General features: G+C 38.9%; 2 protein-coding genes across 3 annotated transcripts in view; one reads left to right on the forward strand and one right to left on the reverse strand.

Annotated features, from left to right (window-relative positions):
• LOC106129521 (laminin subunit alpha) overlaps positions 1-7348 on the forward strand; it is a 53267-nt gene extending 45919 nt beyond the window's left edge. Inside the window, exons 49-56 of the mRNA XM_060953396.1 lie at positions 239-471; positions 1376-1480; positions 2041-2193; positions 2716-2888; positions 3653-3889; positions 4658-4819; positions 5424-5655; positions 6327-7348. Coding sequence (XP_060809379.1) covers positions 239-471; positions 1376-1480; positions 2041-2193; positions 2716-2888; positions 3653-3889; positions 4658-4819; positions 5424-5655; positions 6327-6589 — 1558 coding nt within the window. The 3' untranslated portion in view covers positions 6590-7348. The remainder of the gene's footprint in view (positions 1-238; positions 472-1375; positions 1481-2040; positions 2194-2715; positions 2889-3652; positions 3890-4657; positions 4820-5423; positions 5656-6326) is intronic.
• Positions 7311-19864, reverse strand: LOC106129527 (deformed epidermal autoregulatory factor 1). 2 transcript variants are annotated; one of them, XM_013328120.2, is made up of 5 exons: positions 18968-19864; positions 18584-18829; positions 16674-16906; positions 14497-14686; positions 7311-13328 (listed from the first exon to the last, which is right to left on the reverse strand). In XM_013328120.2, the coding sequence occupies exons 1-4, from the start codon at positions 19695-19697 to the stop codon at positions 14498-14500; spliced, it is 1398 nt and encodes a 465-aa protein (XP_013183574.1). In that variant the 5' UTR covers positions 19698-19864; the 3' UTR covers positions 7311-13328; position 14497. The 2 variants fall into 2 exon arrangements, with proteins under 2 accessions (XP_013183574.1, XP_013183573.1); XM_013328119.2 differs by having other exon boundaries at positions 18584-18859.
• Positions 19865-20736: the final 872 nt, after the last annotated feature.

The following is a 20736-nucleotide window of genomic DNA, read 5'->3' on the forward strand; positions in this document are numbered from 1 at the left end:
GTGAAGTTGACGTTGTTGAAGAAAATGCTGCAGTGCAGTTTGTTACCGCTTCTTCTGCACTGACGCCTTGGAAGCGGCAGTAAACTTAGTTTTTAAGTAATTTATTTGACGTCAACCAATGTTGTTAAACCATACGCTTTGACAATTATTAAGCGATACTCGTATATAGTAAGTATCCTATAGTAATGAATAAAAATTTTGAATTTTGAATTCGAACGCTTCATATTTTGTTTTGCAGCACTGACACAGCGCCAGACCCTCTCCACATTCTAAACGGGGTGTTGTTCATCGGCGGCATCCAGCCGAACTACGTGATCGCCGGCATCATCGGGTCCCGGGTTCCGTTCCAGGGGTGCATAGCGGACACCACGCTCAACGGCCGCGTGCTCAACCTCCTGGAGCCCTACAGCAATAGCAGCGTCACGTTCGGCAGGTGTGGCACTGTTACCACCACGGGCGGGGTGTTGCCAGGTACGGATAAACGATTTGTACTAAATTTATTTTGCTTGCACGAAGAGAGTTATGAATGTGGATGAAGCGAAGGAAGTGTGCAGAGATCGTGGCAAGTGGGAAGAGGTAGTCTCTGCCTGCCCCTCCGGGAAAGAGGCGTGATTTTATGTATGTATGTATGTATTTTTTTATTGAATTCAGCCAAATGTTTCCGTGTGAGATATGGTCTTAATGCTTTCGCACATAGGGATTCGGGCATGACCAATGGTTTTCAGACTTTATCAAAACTGCTACTGGTAACAATAAGTTTCAAAACCGTATTGGAATACTTTGGGCATACGGAATACCACTCAGCGACTATTTGAATCCAGATGTTTATTAGTTCAGTACCGATACTTGCTCGATACTGGTGCCCGAGTACTCAAAGCAGAAACCTAAGTATCGGTACTTTAAAGCGGTTTTTGAGTATCGCTACTCTTTAACTTGTTCACTCACGATAACACGTATTTTTGTTAACGTCACCCAATTTATTATCTGCACTCTTGAAGCTGTTCCAGCGTTTGGCCGGCATCATAGAAGCCTTCAGGTTATTCACACTCTTGAAACTGTTCCTCTGCAATCGTTTGGCCGGCATTATTGGGTTTATTTATTTATTTTTTTATTTGGCGATCTCTGTGGCGCAGCGGTAGTGCGCTTGTCTGTGACAACGGAGGTCCCGGGTTCGAATCCCGGCCAGGGCATGATGAGAAACGAACTTTCTCTGATTGGCCTGGGTCTTGGACGTTTATCTATATAAGTATTTATTATAAAATACAGTATCCTTGAGTTAGTATCTCGTAACACAAGTTTCGAACTTACTTCGAGGCTAACTCAATCTGTGTAATTTGTCCCGTATATATTTATTTATTTAATTCTCCATGTGTAGGTGGCGACTACCCCACGTTGCCGCCGCCAACGGTGTTACCAACTCCACCGCCGACGCCGCACACAGAAGCGCCAGTGGTTTCACAAACGCCGGTCACTAGTAAAGGTATATTGTAATAAATAATACAAAAAAGTCTTACTTGTAGCGGGTGCGATGATTCGGGCTCGACCGCCACCAAAGGGAAGATCTTCCGCTAGGTTACGTTTGATGCCTGGGCCATCGCGCGACAGACAATGTTGTGTCGGAGGTTGTATATATGCTCCATCCTTGGAATCTTTGCTTGCGCGATTTAGACTTAGGCTGTTGTTGGCTGAAAGCGTCGTGTTATTAGAAGTTATAACTTATGGCGGTGAGATGTCGCCTCACACTTTTTTTTAAAGTTGATTGTATTAACAAAATCTCAAAAAAGTCATTGATAATACTACTATGTAACTAAACCATCAAATAAATCTGAGCATTGAGATCTAATATTGAATTTATGGAAATATCACATCTATAATTGTAGTAGTCTACCAATCAACTCGGGCCGAATATACATACATTTTTCATCAGTCATTTTTAAGATATTAACTATTTTGTAAAAAAATTAAAGTAAATTCGCAGCAAATAATTAGTAATAATACGGAGTTCTCTCGACGAATGTGTAATATAATAATTATTCACAGCACGAGCGTCCGATATCCAAGCGACGCCACGAAGCACGACTGTAAAGAAAGTCTCCACGACGCCGCGCCCCAAACTCCAACCCGAGACCGGCTGCGCGCTCGCCTACGACAGCTACTACACCGTCGGCGACCCAGAAGAGGGATATCGCTTTGGTAAGTAGACTTATACAAGACTAGAGGCCGCCCGCGACTTCGTCCGCATGGAAACCCTATCAATCCAGCGGGAATTCAGGGATAAATAGTCTATATGTTATTCTGGGTCTTCAGCTACCTGCATACCTAAATTTCACCGTAATCGGTTCAGTAGTTTTTGCGTGAAAAAGTAACAAACATCCATACTGCCATCCAGACATACTCACATTTATAAACACATTTTATTATTATAAATTTATTATTAATTATTATAAATGCGAAAGTGAGTGAGTGTGAGTATGACAGGATGTACTAATATTTTAGTAGGATTTATAAACTTGGGATGCTTCTTTTAGGCGAAAGGCTGTCACTATTTGAATCTCAATCCTATCATTGAGCCAAACAGCTGAACGTGACCTATGACTCTTTTCGAGACTGTTAGCTCTGTCTACCCCGCAAGGGATATAGACGTGTTTATATGTATGTCCCGTCTTTTTTCTGACCTTCAGCCGCTACCAAGACTGAGAAAATTACTCGTTTCAGGTTCACGCCGCGACAGTCGCATCGAATACGGCAAGCTGCCTGGCAGACAGCTGGAACTGTACGACCTGACCATAGGCTTCCGCACCTTCGACAAACACGGAGGCCTAATGTTCTACGCCGAGGCGGACAGTGCTCCGGAACAGTTCCTGGCTGTCTTCATGAAGGACGGCCTGGTGAGCACCAGTTTTGAGATTCTTAAAATTAAAACTTTGGTCTACCGACATTCCGGTTATACGAGCCGAGAGTGTATCACACACCTTTTTTCTACAAGTTCTTTTTAAATAGCTGAACGTGGCCATTCGGTTCTTTCAAGACTGTTGGCTCTGTCTACCCCGCAAGGGATATAGACGTGAACATATGTATGTATGTATTCTTTTTAATATACTTTTAGTAACTTATGTTAATAAACAAAAATCGAGGTATTTAAGTATGAGGGGCGAATGGCTTTAGCGCCTGTGGGAATTGCCGTCAAATTGTAGTAACTTTACCTAACCCTGAAAATTTGTTGGAATTCCGTCTAAAATGGCCGCCGCCACAAAATCTCGAACACCAATATTACCTATTTGTCACGAGTCACGATCACGACTCGTGAAAGGGCTTGATTATTTTATGTAACACTAGCTACTATTTTATGTAAATCTAGCTGTCCCGGCAAACATTGTTTTGCCACATAAATAATTTTTAAATTATTTGTAGTTAAAAAAAATGTTAAGGGTGGACAACCCTTATGGGTTGTTTAACATTTTGTTGGCCTATTGTCAGACCTACTCAATATTCCCACAAAATTTCATGAGAATCGGACAGGCCGTTTCGGAGTAGTACGGGAACGGACATTGTGACACGAGAATTTTGTATATAAGATTACAAATTATACACTACGACAAAATTGGTTTAGGCTTTTATTATATTATTAATTTACGTTTTTTTCTCTCCTCAGCTGCACGTCTCATTCAACTGCGGCGAGCGCACAGGCCGTGTGACGTCATCACAGACTTTCAACGACACCGAATGGCACTCCCTGACCCTGGTCAGAAACGGTGGTCACAGCAAGGTCACTGTGGACAACAAGGAAGTCGGGGAAACCAGCGTCTCGTGTGTTAACCCCAAGGCGCTGGCGCCGCCGTACTTCTACGGGGGTATACGGAAGGTCACCACGCAGTATAATGAGAGTGTGGTAAGTTGTAAAAACAGTACTTGTATACATACATTATATATACACTAGCTGTGCCCGCGACTTCGTCCGCGTGGAATAGTTATTTTGGGCATCATTAAATTCGTTAAGGATGAATAATTATTTCTTATCCCCGTTTTTTTGACATTTTCAATTATTTCTTCGCTCCTAATAGTTGCAGCGTGATATAATCACAACTATATCTCCGACGGAGTAAACAGAACCAACAGTCTTGAAGACTTACATGGCCACGTTCAGCCATATAGCTTAATGATGGAATTAAGTTTCAAATAGTGATAGGTTGGTAGCTCATCGTATATAAGAATCTTAATTCAATTAGCCCTTAGTCGTATGTTTACATCCTTGGGAAATTGGAATCAAATTCAAATTCAAAATTTTTATTCAGTATTAAAGGATACATCATATCGCTTAATAATTGTCAAATCTTTTAGTTTCACAACATTGGTTGACGTGAAATAAATTACTTAAAACTACTGCAGCTTCCAAGGCGTCAATGCAGAAGAAGCGGTAAAAAAACTGTTTATCTATATAAGTATGTATTATAAAATATTGTATCGTTGAGTTAGTATCTCGTAACACAAGTCTCGAACTTACTTCGAGGCTAACTCAATATGTGTAATATGTCCCGTATATATTTATATTTCCTCCCCCCTATTCTAGCAGGAAGGGGGAGGCACATTTGACCTTGCTGTCTGTCAATCAGTGTACTCCTTTATGTAGTTAATAGACTCAACATATTGGTTATTCCAGGCGTTCTACCAGCCGTTCAAGGGCTGCATGAAAGGCTTGCTGATGAACGGCCAGCCGGTGCGTGATGAAATGCAGCGGACGAATGCGCTGCGCTGCGTGGACAACGTCGAAGATGGCATCTACTTCGAGCCCTCTTCTGGAGAGTTTAGCAGCTACCTTAAGGTAATTACATCTTAATCCTTTACGGGGAAGGAAGGGCCTACTGCCACAAGACTCCAAGGTCATGTTCAGCTGGTGCGTGGAAAATGCAGGGGCGAATGCGCTACGTCGACAACTTTGAAGATGGCATCTACTTCGAGCTCTCTTCTGGCAAGTTTTGGGGCTATCTCAAGGCAATCACGTCTTTATCCCTTACGGGGAAGCAAGAGCTTACTGCCACAACACTCCAGGGCCATGTTCATCTGGAAGACAAGCTGGTGCGTGGGAAATTCCGGGAAACGAATGCGTTGCATCGACAACTTTGAAGATGGCATCTACTTCGAGCTCTCTTCTGGAAAGTTTTAGGGCTATCTCAAGGTAATCACGTCTTTATCCCTTACGGGGAAGGAAGAGCCTATTGCAACAACACTTCAATGCCATGTTTAGCTGGACTGGATAGCGAACAGTTAGTTCGTGGTGAAATAAATCTTCGGATAAATATTATTGAGGTGGGTTTCTTTACTTAAAAAAACCTTGAATCCAAATCGAGATCACAAATGCCATATATTTTTTTTAAAATTTGGTTGACGTACATCTCGACAGAAATAACATTTGCGTACAATTTCAGCTGGTGAACCACTTCCGAGTGGGCAACGAAGTGGGCATCGCCATGGAGGTGAAGCCGCGGAACAGCACGGGTCTCCTGCTCAGCGTGTACGGCAAGAAGGACTACCTGGTCATTGAGCTGCTGGAGAACTCGGTGGTGGCGCGCGTGGAGAACGGCATGGGTCCGTTCCAGGCCAGCTTCAACTTCGGGGAGAACTTCTCGCTGTGTGATGGCAAATGGCACACCATTCATGGTAAGAGAAGTCCAAGAAGGGCCTGCTTTGATCATCTTAATTGAACAACCGAGGGACAATTTCTTGAGGTATTTGATGTTTTCATTGAACGTCTTTCCAAGTAGCCGTGGGCAACTACAGGCTAACTTGTTAAGGACCATGAATAGGAAACCAATTATTGGGCTGGTGCCAAAGCAAAACTTATGATCTCTGCTTGACGTTAAATCTGGTTGTGTCATGGGATACTTCACCACTTGGTTACGCCATAGAGAAAAGCAGCAGATAACAAACTACTAGATGGTTCAACTGCTGGAGAATTCGGTTGTGGCACGCGGGAAGTGGAGCTCTTTAAAATAGAGATAGGAAGGTGGGTTATAACCCATTCAACCCTCACCGGGGTGAAAATAATATATTTTATGGTTGAGAGCATTGCAGCTGAGAAAGAGTATGAATGGGGGTTGAGAGAAAGATTCTAAGAGCTAAGATGATGATGATGATGATTGAGAACTGCTGAAGGAGATTTCCGTAGCAATGACAAGGCATTTCGGTGTGCTGTAAGTGCCATAGTAGTGAAAGTTTTGGACGACGGAGAGACCATGGACAATTAGGGTTGAGAGTTTTGGGGGCTTAAAAGAGTTCCAGAGATTAAAACCTTCATCAATTACTTAACTCACAAATACTTTCTATTTCAGCTCTAAAATCCCACCACGTGGTGACCATAGGCGTCGACGGGCACTTCTCTGACGCCGTGCTGGGCCGCTCGGGCTCCACGGACACCCGCTTCGGGCTCTTCATCGGAGGCCACGACAGAGACATCAAGTCTCTGCCCGGGACCCAGTCCAAGCAGGGCTTCGTGGGCTGCGTCAGAAACATCCGCATCAAGGAGAAACCTGTAGCCGTGCCCAGCACCGCCATTTCGAGGGGAGCCCATATAGGAGTGTGCCCGCTGGATTAATTTCTTAATTTTGGTGCGAGATATAATGTTGAGTTCATTTATATATGTATTAGTATTTATTTTTGAAGTATATTGTATGTATGAATGACTGGAAAAGCCAGTGCCTGTGCCATTAAGTCGTGCTAGATTTTCAGTTTGTATTATTTATGTATGTAACAGCCTTGTATCGAATGTATGATCGATTAATTTTGTGACTGTGTTCAGAGATTATGTCTTGAGTTTATATATGTATGTATTGATTTTTATTATCTATGTATGTATGGCAGAATCTTATATCTGTGCTCTTTCGAGGGAGCTCATATTGCAATGTACCCGTGAATTAAGATTCTCTAACTGTGGTGCGATATTATGTTTTAAATTTTTAATCACTATGTATGTATTCGTTAGTATTATGTATGTATGTAACATTTTTTCATATAAAATGACAATTTGCAGTAATCCTATCAACACATTAATTTTGTCATCCTCATGGTAATGTCTGAATTTTCACTTTTTATATAGTCTGCAATGTTTATGTAAGCCTTACTATTGCAATAAAAAAATATAACTTTATATACTATTTTAACGACGAATTAATCGTAAAAATTAAATATTGCTACAATTTATGTGAATCGTTTTTGATATCCATTGTAATTCGCCATTTTATGTCAATATTGTCATAAATCACAGTCAATGAAATCAAATATGTCTGACAAAATAATATAGAAAATAAAATATAACATCAGAACAACGTTGAACAATTTATTTCACATGCTTTACAAATACCAATAAAATCCTTTCATACAACTATATGACTATTTTACTTTTCAGACTCCTCAAAACAAGGTTTAACCGGCTCTGGTTTTAAAAAATACATAATGGAATACCCATTCAATTCCCACAATACGTATAACTTAAAAATATATAAAAAATAAAAACATGAATCGATAAAGTACCTAATTGGCTCTCTTTTGTGTATGAGTACATACAACAGCACATCAACTTAATGTTTGCTATAATTTTAATTGTAGCACTTAATGGGTTGGTGTTTGTACAATGGGCCATAAAGCAAAACTATGCCATTCAGGTTTGATTTCCGTTATTTTTCAACTTCTGTATAATCTGTATTCGACGTATGCGCACGATAACATGGAGTTACTGGCGACTAGTGCATCAAATAAGTAGTTTTTGCTCAGCGTTAGAAGATTTTGAGATAAAAATATGCCAATAATATGTGTCTTGTATATACTACGATACTTTTTTCGTGGCCCACTGTATCAGACAATGTAGTGTACCAAATTATATACACTTACAGGACAACATACCAACATAATTTAGTTAATCTCGCGTCAATTCTGAAAAAATATTTGTACAAATATTTTGTTGCCTTAGAGTAATTGGTTAAAATTTTACATCATTTTATTGTAGGTATCCTATTCCAATATTGCTGCCGTCTTTAATATATTTGTTTATACGATAGATGCAAATGCATTGATTCGTTTGACAAGCTACACTAATAGCTTCAATCAACCTTATAGAATAATAGAAAATTAAAAGTACGCAACACCAGGCCGCTATAAAACAAATATTTGGCAATAAACAACTTCATTAATCTAATATCTTTAAGGCCAGAGCACACCGAAAGCGAGCAAAAGTTTTAAACTAAGAATCTCCTCGATTCATCTTTAAGGCGACTAAGGGATAGTCTTATAAATTTGGGTCTCTTCTTTAGGCGATGGGCTAGCAACCTGTCACTATTCGAAACTCAATTCCATCACTAAGCCAAACAGCTAAACATGGCTTATCAGTCTTTTCTAGACTGTTGGCTCAGTATACCCCACAAGGGATATTGACGTGACTATTTTAATGAGTGAATAAATGAACTCTTCGAACTCGCCACATCAAATTGATGCGCGGGCGCATCCAATCTGTTTAGCCGCTGCGCCGCAGTGTGACGTCCTTGCAGAGTTTCTTGTATTAGAACCTGGCGCCGGCCCGCATCCGCGAGCGCAATGCGCTGCTTCTAACCCGTTTTAGATGTGCTCGGGCCTTAAAAATTATATTTTGTCGGATTAATAATAAATTTGTAAACATTTCATTTGCACAGTCGCAAATATTAGCGAAATCTATCACACAATCTTTTTCTTCATATTATTTAAGTAACTAATATTTTTCTAAGTAATTATTTACATTTTGCTAGAATACATGCATTGAATTAAATAACTTCCAATGCCACTTTCAACACCAACAGCATGGACAATGAACATGATATTTCAAACAGCTTATGTCTAATAAGGGCTTCGCATACGGCGGCTATCAATATAGCTTCAAATTATCTGAAAGTTCCACAAATACAACTAATATTGTATTGTAACTTTCTCAACTTTAGACAGGCACATCCTTGTCGCAAAGTGTATAGATGTATCGAAATATAAAATTTCATATCGCTGTATATATCCAAAAATATATATAGCTACATTATAGCTGCCGTGTGTGAAACCCTTTATCTTCAAAATGAAACCTTTGCCCACGTCTAAAGAATTATAAAACAATTATACTAAATCGAACTGTAATCAATGAAATACTACAATTATTATACACACACTGGGCTTTTGTTTTCAGTTTAGATAACAATGTTTATTCTTATTGCGAATAAACATTGTTATTAAATTTTAGATAACAATGTTTATTCGCAACATTTAGTTTTTTTTAACCCACAAACGTACCAACGGGTACACAATATATTACCGGAACTTTCCACACTGATTACGGTCATATTTAGTTACACCGTTTCACACGGTTTTTTTATTTGTTGAGCACAGTTTCAACTGTAGTAAGTGAGCTTACCTCTTATTGTTACTGATAAAACACTGACATTGAATTTATCAAAAACCATTAAGGGCTGTAACTTATTTTAAAACAGCAATATCTCACATCAATCTACTTTTTTGACAACGAGAATGTAAAAAAATATACATTTGACCTAATCGAATATATATTTTATGCAATCTTTTTAACTACCATATATATGACTTATTGTATAATTTTAAGTAATTACTATGTAGTATCTGCCTACCCATCCGGGGTAGGGGAAGGAGGCCTAATTTTCAGTATAAATGTTTAAAAGAATTAGTACAGCTGGTAGAAAATGCCAAACAGCATTAAGTCTGCCTTTTAGTTGTTTTTTTTTTGTGTAATAAAACTTTAATAAAAATTAAAATAAAAAAAAAAATCAATATAATTCATTAACTCCCAGAAACCAATCACAATAGGAACAAATTTCTCAATATGAGATCCTCAAAATTAATTAATAGATGATACAAAATATCTGTGAAAACTGTACAATGTCACATTTTAGACATTTAAATGAACATAGTTTATGCTATAGTTTTATCCCGGTCACGTCTATAACCAGAAGATAAGCTATGATCATATTACAAGAGTTAGAAGCCAGGTAATATATCACTACATAGTATAAAACAAAGTCGCTATTTTAGTCTGTTTGTCTGTATGCTTAAATCTTTAAAATTACGCAACGGATTTTGATGCGGTTTTTTGTAACAGGTAGTGATTCAAGAGGAAGGTTTTTATGTATAATTTTTTCCGAATTTTGCACCCGTGCGAAGCCGGGGCGGGTCGCTAGTTTATATATAAACATTGAAGCAACTGCTCCAACACCCAAGTTAACGCATTTTAGATAGATTTTGATATTTACAAGACGTTAAAATTCATTTGTTCATTTGAATACAATATTCCTACTTATTTTACATTCTCGATGCTAAACAATCAATATAAGTACTATCCCAACAATATGGTATGAAAATATGTACTTACATAATATATTTCGATTATTACCATAATTATTGACAATAATTTATCATTACAGCAATTTGATAGTTGGAACTTCTAACATGTGGCAAATATTCCTGCCCATGAATTTACAGGGTTGAGGAGACCTTCACAAAATGCCCCTTTAATTTTTTAATGATCTCTATTTTATTTAATACTAATAATTATTTTCATAATACACATACCGCCGCATCGATCATTATTATATTAGGAATACAATAAACTATCATGCTTTAAAAAAATACATTTTAATTTGCAGAAAAGCCTTAAATATACTTATTCCAATTTTGGTAACAATTCATCCAATCACTTTTATTATATACACCAGCGTTTCCTAAACTTTTCGTTTTCATGACACCCAAGCCACTTAGATAATATTTGATGTTTTGAACAATCAAAACAATTAAAAATTACATAACTACCTACAATAGTTCTTGTTTTATGTAATCTTCTTATAGACACTGAAGATCTTATTTCGACTGACATAATAGTAATCTTAGTTTCTAAACGAAATTGTCCACTTTGAAACAACACAGATACATATAAATAGCAGTAATTTCCCAGATCTTACGGGAATTTCCGATAGTACACCTCGACTGTTACCAATTAGCAAAGTCTTTAATACTGGTTCGGGCATGTTGGAGCAACAGACACATAGACGCCAATGCGTTTGAATGAATCTTATTTTTTTCCACTACTATTAAAGGAACAGATCTTATTTGACGACTATTTGGTAGATAAGCTCAATAGCATACGTCTTTAAACGACACTATTACAATTATAGTTTCAAAAATGTGTCCATTCGAATACGCGCACTTGCGGTATCTATCGCGATCTATGTCTATATTTCTATCAGTAAGTCCAAACACGGATTCTTATACCACTACATGAGATGTAATAATTATTATATTCAGTTTATTTATAATGGCTTCGCACCTCGGACTTATTCAGGGTACATATAGGGTGACTTTGAAATCACTAGCATCTTTTTATTTCAAATCACCCACAATTATCAGTTAATCAAGCCTATCATTACGTGAATTGAACATCGTAATTTCCACATTAAAGCGTTGAATTAATACATTTATAAATAATACAGGTATTAAACGCGCGACGTTGTTGTAACATGTTTCGAAACGCCCGAGATGAAATAAAGGTGTGTTACGTGCGCGTTTAATAACTGTATTATAAATATTATAGAGTATTTACATAGTAAATAGTTGATTATTATTATTTTGCTGCAATCATCTTTCATAACCACCAAATGAGTCCAAAGCCCGCGTTGAATCTAAACAGATATTTAATCTAACACATTGATTGACGAAATCTGGTCTACTCTTAGAACGGAGCAGAATAGCAGTACACGGCACATAAGTTGAGCTATGCGTAATTTAGATTTACAGACATAGAAATCAGAATAACTCCCAACAATAGAAGTGCTTGAAACTATTGGAATGATGTTAAATCTTGCACGGCATACAATTATCTGCATAGATAAATTCTATCTAGATGCGGTGACGGTAAATGTAATCTTTATGACAAAGCTGTCGAATCTAGACCCTCTGATATCAACCACAATATAGATGGGCCTATTGCTATTGTACCAAATGATTTATCGTTTGATAAAATAGCAATAAAAACGTTCATGCTATCAATAGCAATATATAGCAGTAAGATATTTTCGAGGTTCCAATACGGGTCAGGTTCCCCTGCAAAGGTTGCGGAGGTCAGACGGGAGTAGTTTCGTGTAAAAACAAAAACCTGAGGGATAGGCTTATTAACTTGAGATTCTTAATTTAGGCGATGGACTAGCAACCTGTCACTATTTGAATCTCAATTCTATCATTAAGCCTAACAGCTGAAGGTGGCCTTTCGGTTTTTCAAGACTGTTAGCTCTGTCTACAAGGGATATAGACGTGACCATATGTATGTATGCAATAGATATCAACACTATTTATAAAATCGACTAAATCCTGCGCAGACCGTCGCCATTTAGTTCAATTTGTATTAAGAATATATGTAGTTATACAAGGTTATTTGTATACAGTAAACATTAAACATCCTTGCTGGGCTAGATAGACAACATTTATTCTACGTATTTTGTCATAACTCTATATTAATTTAGAGTTAAAATGATTTAACAGCGTCACAAAGCGGGAATTGCTATAAAAGCGGGCGAAACCGCGGGGAAACCCTGTATAAAATTACAAAATTATTGAAATTCATAGAACAAATGTTGCTCTTTATTACGTTTACGAGTAAACTCATAATTTTATTTGTCACTAGCATTTGCGCGGGGATTCGCTCCCGTGGGAAATAACAGGAACAAAGTAACTCTGTTTTGTCACTCTTAAAGGTCTATTGTATATCTGTACCAAATTTCCATCAAACTATGTCCAGTAAATATAATTTTATTTAATTTATCCGTTACAAACATACGAAAAAAAAAACAAATCTTTCCTCTTCCTCTTTATTAATTAGTTTGGACATAGCCCGGGCGGACAGTGGCCATTTTTGCTCAACTTACATACCGTGTACTTACATACAGTTAACGAAACAATCTAAAGGCTCTAGCGAGCGCAGACTGTCACTATATTCGTTCATTGTTCCATCACAATTTCTATACACACAAAGCGATCGTAGCCGGCGCAGACTATGCCAAATTGAACATAGATGTAAAACATATGTATGTCTATATGTAAATTTAAAACAGTTCCATGCATCCACGGTTCGGGAAACCCTGATATACACAATTCTCGACATCCCCTCGCTAAAAAGCGTCCATTCAAGCAAACACAAGCCGGATGACACTACTGATTGTTTGAAACGACACTTTTTTGTGAGAGGAACTATTACGTCACCGCCAAACTTCTCATTAGTAACCTCTTCTTGTAATAAAGGGGTTCAGTACCTGGAAAAAGAAATATATGTATATATATCTGTGTATAGGTCGGGGTGGGAAGACCTAGACGAACATATCTTGATCAAATTAAGGACGTCCTGGTAAAGGGTCAGGTCAAAAGTACCCGAAACCGCCGAGCTTGCATGAAGAGAGTTATGAATGTGGATGAAGCGAAGGAAGTATGCAGGGATCGTGGCAAGTGGAAAGAGGTAGTCTCTGCCTACCCCTCCGGGAAAGAGGCGTGATTTTATGTATGTATGTATGTATATCTGTGTATGTTTACTCGTATACGGGACAGATTACACAGATTGTGTTAGCCTCGAAGTTAGTTTGTGTTACGAGATACTAACTCAACAATAATATGTTCTTCTATAATAAATTCTTATCTAGATAAACATCCAAGACCATGGCTAATTGGAAAAAGTTGTTTTCACATCATGCTCTAGCCGGGATTTGAACCCGGGACCTCCGGTATCATAGCGAAACGCATAACCGCTGCGCCACAGAGGCCGTTAAATGCCTAGAAAAAACATACATACGCCTCACCACGCCTCTTTTCCTGAGGGGTCAGGCAGAGACCACATCTTTCCACTTGCCACGATCCCTGCATACTACTTTCGCTTCATACAAAAATATACAACATTTATAAGATGTTTGTTACTCTTCCACGTAAAAACTACTGAACCGATTTCGATGAAATTTGGTATGTAGGTAGCTGAAGGCCCAAAACAACATATAAGCTACTCTATCACAGAGTTCCCGCGGGTGTGATTCCACGCGGACGAAGTCGAATACAAAAAATAATAGTACCACTCCATCTCTTTCCCATGGATGTCGTAAAAGGCGACTAAAGGATAGGCTTACAAACTTGGGGTTTCTTTTATAGGCGATGGGCTAGCAACCTGTCACTATTTGAATCTCAATTCTATCATTAAGCCAAATAGCTGAACATGGCCATTCAGTCTTATCAAGACTGTTGGCTCTATCTACTTCACAAGGCATATATACGCGACCATATGTATATATGTAATTAATTAGTGGGATATTAATAATCACATGACGACTCACGCTATTGAGTTGGCTCAGTCTACCCCGCAAGGGATATAGACGTGACCATATGTACCTATGTATGTATATAATTAATTAGTCGAATATTAATAATGACAAGACGACTCACGCTATTGATGTTGACTCTCCACAATCAACATTATCGACTGCTGCTGCGTGTCGGCGTGGATGGCGGGCACGGAGCGCAGGCACTCGATCTGGTGGGACGCCCAGTCCTTCTTCTGGCAGTACGTGGAGCAGTACGGGGTGCGCCGGCAGAGGGAACACTCGGCGGACGCTTCGCGGTTGCAGTTCGCGCACTGAAATGTGAGGAACGGTATGAATTTGAGTACTTTGTAGATGGAGAAACGCTTTGAAAAAAGTTTTTTTTTTTTAAAGGCGTCAGTTTATTTATATATGTACTAGAAGCCGCCCGCGACTTCGTCCGCATGGAAACCCTATCAATCCCGCGGGAACTCTGGGATAAAAAGTAGCCTATGTGTTATTCTGGGTCTTCAGCTACCTACATACCAAATTTCATGGTAATCGGTTCAGTAGTTTTTGCGTGAAAGAGTAACAAACATCCATACAAACTTTCGCCTTTATAATAGTAGTAGGATGTGTGTATAAAGAACCGCCTCCAATCGATATCCTTCGGCGGGCGCTTCACGGTTGCAGTTGGCGCACTGGAATGTGAGGAACGGTATGAATTGGAGTACTTTGTAGATGGAGAACCGCTTAGAAGAAAGGTTTTTTTTTTGTAAAAAGGCGTCAGTTTATTTATATATGTATGTGTGTATAAAGAACCGCCTCCAATCGATATCCTTCGGCGGACGCGTCGCGGTTGCAGTTCGCGCACTGAAATGTGAGGAACGGTATGAATTGGATTAGGACTTTGTAGAGAGAGAACCGCTTCGAAGAAAGGTTTTTTTTTTTTGTAAAAAAGCCTCTTTTTATACATACATACATAAAATCACACCTCTTTCCCGGAGGGGTAGGCAGAGACTACCTCTTTCCACTTGCCACGATCTCTGCATATTTCCTTCGCTTCATCCACATTCATAACTCTCCTCATGCAAGCTCGGCGGTTTCGGGTACTTTTGACCTGACCCTTTACCAGGACGTCCTTAATTTGATCAAGATACGTTCGTCTAGGTCTTCCCACTCCGACCTTTCCCTCCACACCCTCCATGTATATCTGCTTAGTCAAACTGTTTTCATTCTTTTTTTTTATGTATATATATATATGTATGAAGAACCTTTTAATTATGGATTTTCCTTTATATTTTGATTGACTGGAAGAAATCCCATTGGGGATAAGGCCGCCATTGTAGATATTCTTCTAAATCCAATAACTGTTATGTAATTTGTTTTATTTATTTTTATGTGCAATAAAGAGTTTACAAACAAACAAACAAACAAGAACCGCCAAAAAAATCCAATCGATATCCTACTTGTTTGAAGTCGGTTAAATTTCTTTAAATCTTATCCTTATTGTGTAACAAACACATTCCTAAAAGCCGGAGCAAAATCGTTTCAGCGAAACGCTAGATAATCATGGACAAACATACATACATACAGTTCAAATTGAGAACCAGTTTTGAGGCGGTACAATTCTTCATGCAAGCTCTGCGGTTTCGGGTTCTCATGACCTGACCCTTTGCCAGGACGTCCTTAATTTGATCAAGATACGTTCGTCTAGGTCTTCCCACTCCGACCTTTCCCTCCACACTCTCCTTGTATACCTGCTTCGTCAGTAGCTTGCTTTCATTCAGGCTCACCACATGACCAAACCATCTTAACGTACCCTTCAAATACACATTTTCTTTGCTAAAAAAACTATATGTGATAATAACTAATACTAGCTGTGCCCCGACTTCGTCCACGTGGAAGTTATTTTAGGCATCATTGCAGCCCTCAAGGATGAACAATTTTCTTTTTCACATTTTCCATTATTTTTTCGCTCCTAAAAGTTGCAGCATGATGTTATATAGCCTACAGCTTTCTTCGATAAATGGTCTATTCAACACAAATAATTTTTCAACTCGAACCAGTAGTTCATGAGATTAGCGCGTTCAAACAAACACTCTTCAGCTTTATAATATTAGTATCACTACATATAAAACAAAGTCGCTATTTTAGTTTGTTTGTCTGTATGCTTAAATCTTTAAAATTACGCAACGGATTTTGATGCGGTTTTTTGTAACAGGTAGAGTGATTCAAGAGGAAGGTTTTTATATTTAATTTTTTCCTAATTTTGCACCCGTGCGAAGCCGGGGCGGGTCGCTAGTAGATAATAAAACTCACCTTCTTAGCCTCTGTATCGTCTACATTGTGGAGGGAGACCTGCTCGGCCTCCACCTGGGCGTCCACGCTGGCCGCCAGCAGCGCTGTAGCGCGCTCCTGCTCCATCCTATCCATTTGTCTAGCACTCACTATCTTCACTTCCTCAACACACTGCTTCAGTTCCCCAGCCAGACGGACCAGCCCCTGGCTAATGTCTTCCAGCCGTTTCAACACTCCCCCCAGGTCTGGGAGGCCTGGAATGAAGTTTGATTATAATAATCGTATTGATGGCGATTTGTCTCGTCCCTTGAGTGGAGTCCGCCTGTGACCACTGAAGTGGGTTATTTGTTACATTAATTCATAAGAATAACAGATTTACAATACGTGCATTAAAATAATTGACATTTAAAGCTGATAAACTTTAACAAATTTTCATATACATATATAACAAAACAACAAAACAAAATTACAGATCCGGATTTCGCGATAAAAATTTAAGAAAAATAGCGCGAGCAAAGCCGCAGGCAAATGGTAGCAATTCATATAGGTCATATTACAATAACTTTAAACATGGCAGTGATAACAAATTATGTCTATATCAGCAAATTGCATGCTTGACTTCAAAGCTGCTAAACGAGTGATGCAATATTGGTAAACTTAATACTCTTCGCCCTGCAGTTACCATATTATATGTGGCTGGCATAGCTACATCAAGTGATTTTAGCCTTCTTGAAAACAGTAGGAAAACAAGATAACTTTTGTAAAAAGAGAGAAACGCGTTCAATGGATTTTCTGCTTTTTTGAAGTCAGTTAAATTTCTAAAAGCTCCAAGTGTAACAAACACTTTCCTGAAAACTGCAGCGAAATCAGTTCAGCTAATCGCGAGATAATCGCAGACAAACATACATAAATACAGGTCAAACTGAGAACCACATTTTTTAAGGTGGTTAAATTTTTTTATTTTTTTTACAATGTTCTGCTGGCCTGAAATTAGTCTTTTGTAGAAAATTGTTGATGGAGTCGCTGGTGCTTTTGTCCTCCAAGACATAAGATGCAGAGATGGAAGGTCATAATGAGTAACTCCTCATTATGATGTTAAATCGCCTTTCTATATAATTCGCTGAATAAAACTATATTGTACTGAAATTCGCACGAAATTGTATTAAAAAGAAAATTATAACTTCAAAAACTATAAAAAGAAAAACTCCTTCAATCGATATCCTCCTTGTTTGAAGTCAGTTAAATTTCTTAAACCTCCTCAGTGTAATACTTTCCTGATAACCACCTCTTATTTAAGGTGGTAATAAAACAATTATTAATTGAGTAAATAATCGAATGGAGTGCAACTGGATGTGTTACCATGACACAAAAAGGAAAATCTTGGTGTAAAAACCTAACATAATTCCAGGATCCTGCTCGGTGGACCCTGGGCTCCTCTCCAGAAAGGTGAGGAGGCAAATAAGACTTGGACCAGGATGAGAAAGAACCAGAAAAGGGTTTTGTATTCATAGTTATTCTCAAGTTCATACTCCTTAGATACAGATTTTGTTTCTAGTTGACCAAAAGAAGTCTAGACCTTCTGGTGTTACATATAGACAACAGTCTAGAAACAAGTTGAGCAGCATAAAAATTTATAAAATATGCAGTCAATTATACCAATTCTATTTATGTAGGTATGTAAATTTCAATAACAAATGCTGATTGTAATGTAATTTGACTTGAAATTAACCTTTCGCAATACATTGCAATGTTCGCTTAGCAATAATATGTAAGTAACTCATGCTGACACATCACTGACAATAGAAAAGTATTGTACAATTGTTTATTACAAGCATTATTTACAATTAATTATATACATGTATCTATCAAATCAAAGGCAATGTTATATCTAAAATGTTATTAAAAACAAGAACAAAAGAAATGAGACATACCGGATGTAGGATCAGGATTAGCGTCAGTATTCTCCAACAAATGATAGTCAGCATTGCTTTCCAGCCCTTCAGCTATCGTCTGCCAGGCCTCCTTTGAGTGGCTGTTGTTACTGGTCTGGTGGATGTTATCCACCTCACTCTCACCAATACTCCTCTCTCTCTTAATCTTAGGCTTCTTCTCATCTCCATCCGCATTAGTCCGTCTTCTTCGTTTGTACGGTGTGAAAAGACGTATCGGGCCCATGGCTGAGGATGTTGATTTAGCTTGGTCAGCATCTTACAAATAACAGTTCTGAATCAATTCCTATCCTTCAAAAAATTACAATTAAGAACAGTTTCTACGTACAAACCATGCACTACTTTTAATCGGCATATTGTACTCACCAGATTGATCGTCGCAACAGGCTCCGCAGGTACAACTTGTAGCATGTGGAGTCAGTATACCCTCATCAATTAGGGCCTGAATACTCCTTCCCCCGAATCTAATGGATCTCTTCCAGTCTTTACTAGATGCTCTTCCACATATGGCTTCAAACTCACTAGGGGTGTACCAGTTCACGCCGTACTTTATACATCTCCCACGACCACCAGAACCGAATTTCAGTTTGTGCAACTCTGCTGAAGTATTTTTGCACCGCACTGGCAGTACGGGCATGTTGGCAGTCTCCGCCCAGGAGCGCGGGGTTGCGATGCGCGCGGGCACCGCTGGGGCACCATTATCTTCGTGATTAGACGCAGACACGGGCGGCGACCCGGCAGGATTCTGTATCACAATATGGGTAGTCTTGATTTCGTCTGTCACGGGCCTCCCCGTTATGAAACCGTTATCCACACACAGCATAGGTTTGAAATGTGGCAGCTGGTCAGATGTAATCACGTTGAAAGTCGTCCCAGTCAGCAGGGTGCCCACAGGCAACGTGACAGGCACGGTAACAACACCGTTGGTATCGCTCGAAAGCCTTGTTGCTTTGATTCCACTGGCCAAAACAGAGTTGCCATCAGATCGCTCGGCGTCGTGCTCGGCCGCCGCCGTGAGAGTTTCGGATTTGATTACTTCGGTAATGTCCGGCATGACGACGGTGTCCGAACTTCTGTTCTCCGCAATCTCCGCCATAGCTTTCTTCACCCTCCCCCAAGTATTTACCCCCTTGTGGTCACAGGGGTTTTGAAGATTTCCATGAATTTAAATATGCAAATACTCGTCCACGAACCGATTGAAAATGAACTTCGTCCTTTCACCGTCCGCCATAATTAAATCTGAAATGAAAACATTTATTTCAAAGTACCTACGCGCAGGTTATGGCGGCAAATTTGAATTCTGTATGAACAATCTCTTTTCGAATTAGGTCTGTATCTGTACCTCTTTTGCGAATTATGACAACAAAGAAAGAATGAAATTATTATTTTATTGGAGCATAAAATTAAATAAAACTAATAAAAAAAAGCGTAGTAATAACTACAACCCTAAACATACCCAAAGGCACCTGGGCTCGTGCAGCATATCTTCGACTTCGTACGACGTCAGTCGCGCACCGAGCCACCGACTTTGAGCGTCCTAAAGAGAAAGACTTAGGGCTCGTGCAGCGTACCACCGTCTTCGTCCGACTTCGAACGTACCGACTGAATTGAACGTGTGTAATTAAACGACGCAGTGCAGCGTGCCCGCGATTGACGATTAGCCATCGTACGACCTGCACAAACATAGAGACTAACCTAACAGATCAGCAGTGTTGCTAAAAATGCTAACTGAGTGATTTGAGGCTATGCCTAACAGACCTAGCTATACTTAACTATATTTACCATCTTATGGTTTAAAAAGAGGAAGCTTAGTTTTTATTAGCCATATTAAAAAACCCAAAACAAATAACTATGCCAGTGTAAATTAAAAAAAAAACTGATTTTTCTATCGACAATACTTTAAGATTATTTCGCAGATTTTTTTACTTTAAATCGTTCACTGTAGCTGGCATCCTATTATTTTTGGAACCCAATTTAATAATTATTAATTTCCATTTCAAATTGTGTTAGTCTCTGTTTGTGCACGTCTGTACGTTCACGAATAGATAAACTCACACTTGTTTGAAATGTAAATAAGTCAGGTCAGTCATATTAAGCCAATGTTTGGCGGAAATCGATTCAAGGATCATCTTGGA

This window comes from Amyelois transitella, chromosome Z, assembly GCF_032362555.1.
Source record: "Amyelois transitella isolate CPQ chromosome Z, ilAmyTran1.1, whole genome shotgun sequence".
NCBI classification, from domain to species: Eukaryota; Metazoa; Arthropoda; class Insecta; order Lepidoptera; family Pyralidae; genus Amyelois; species Amyelois transitella.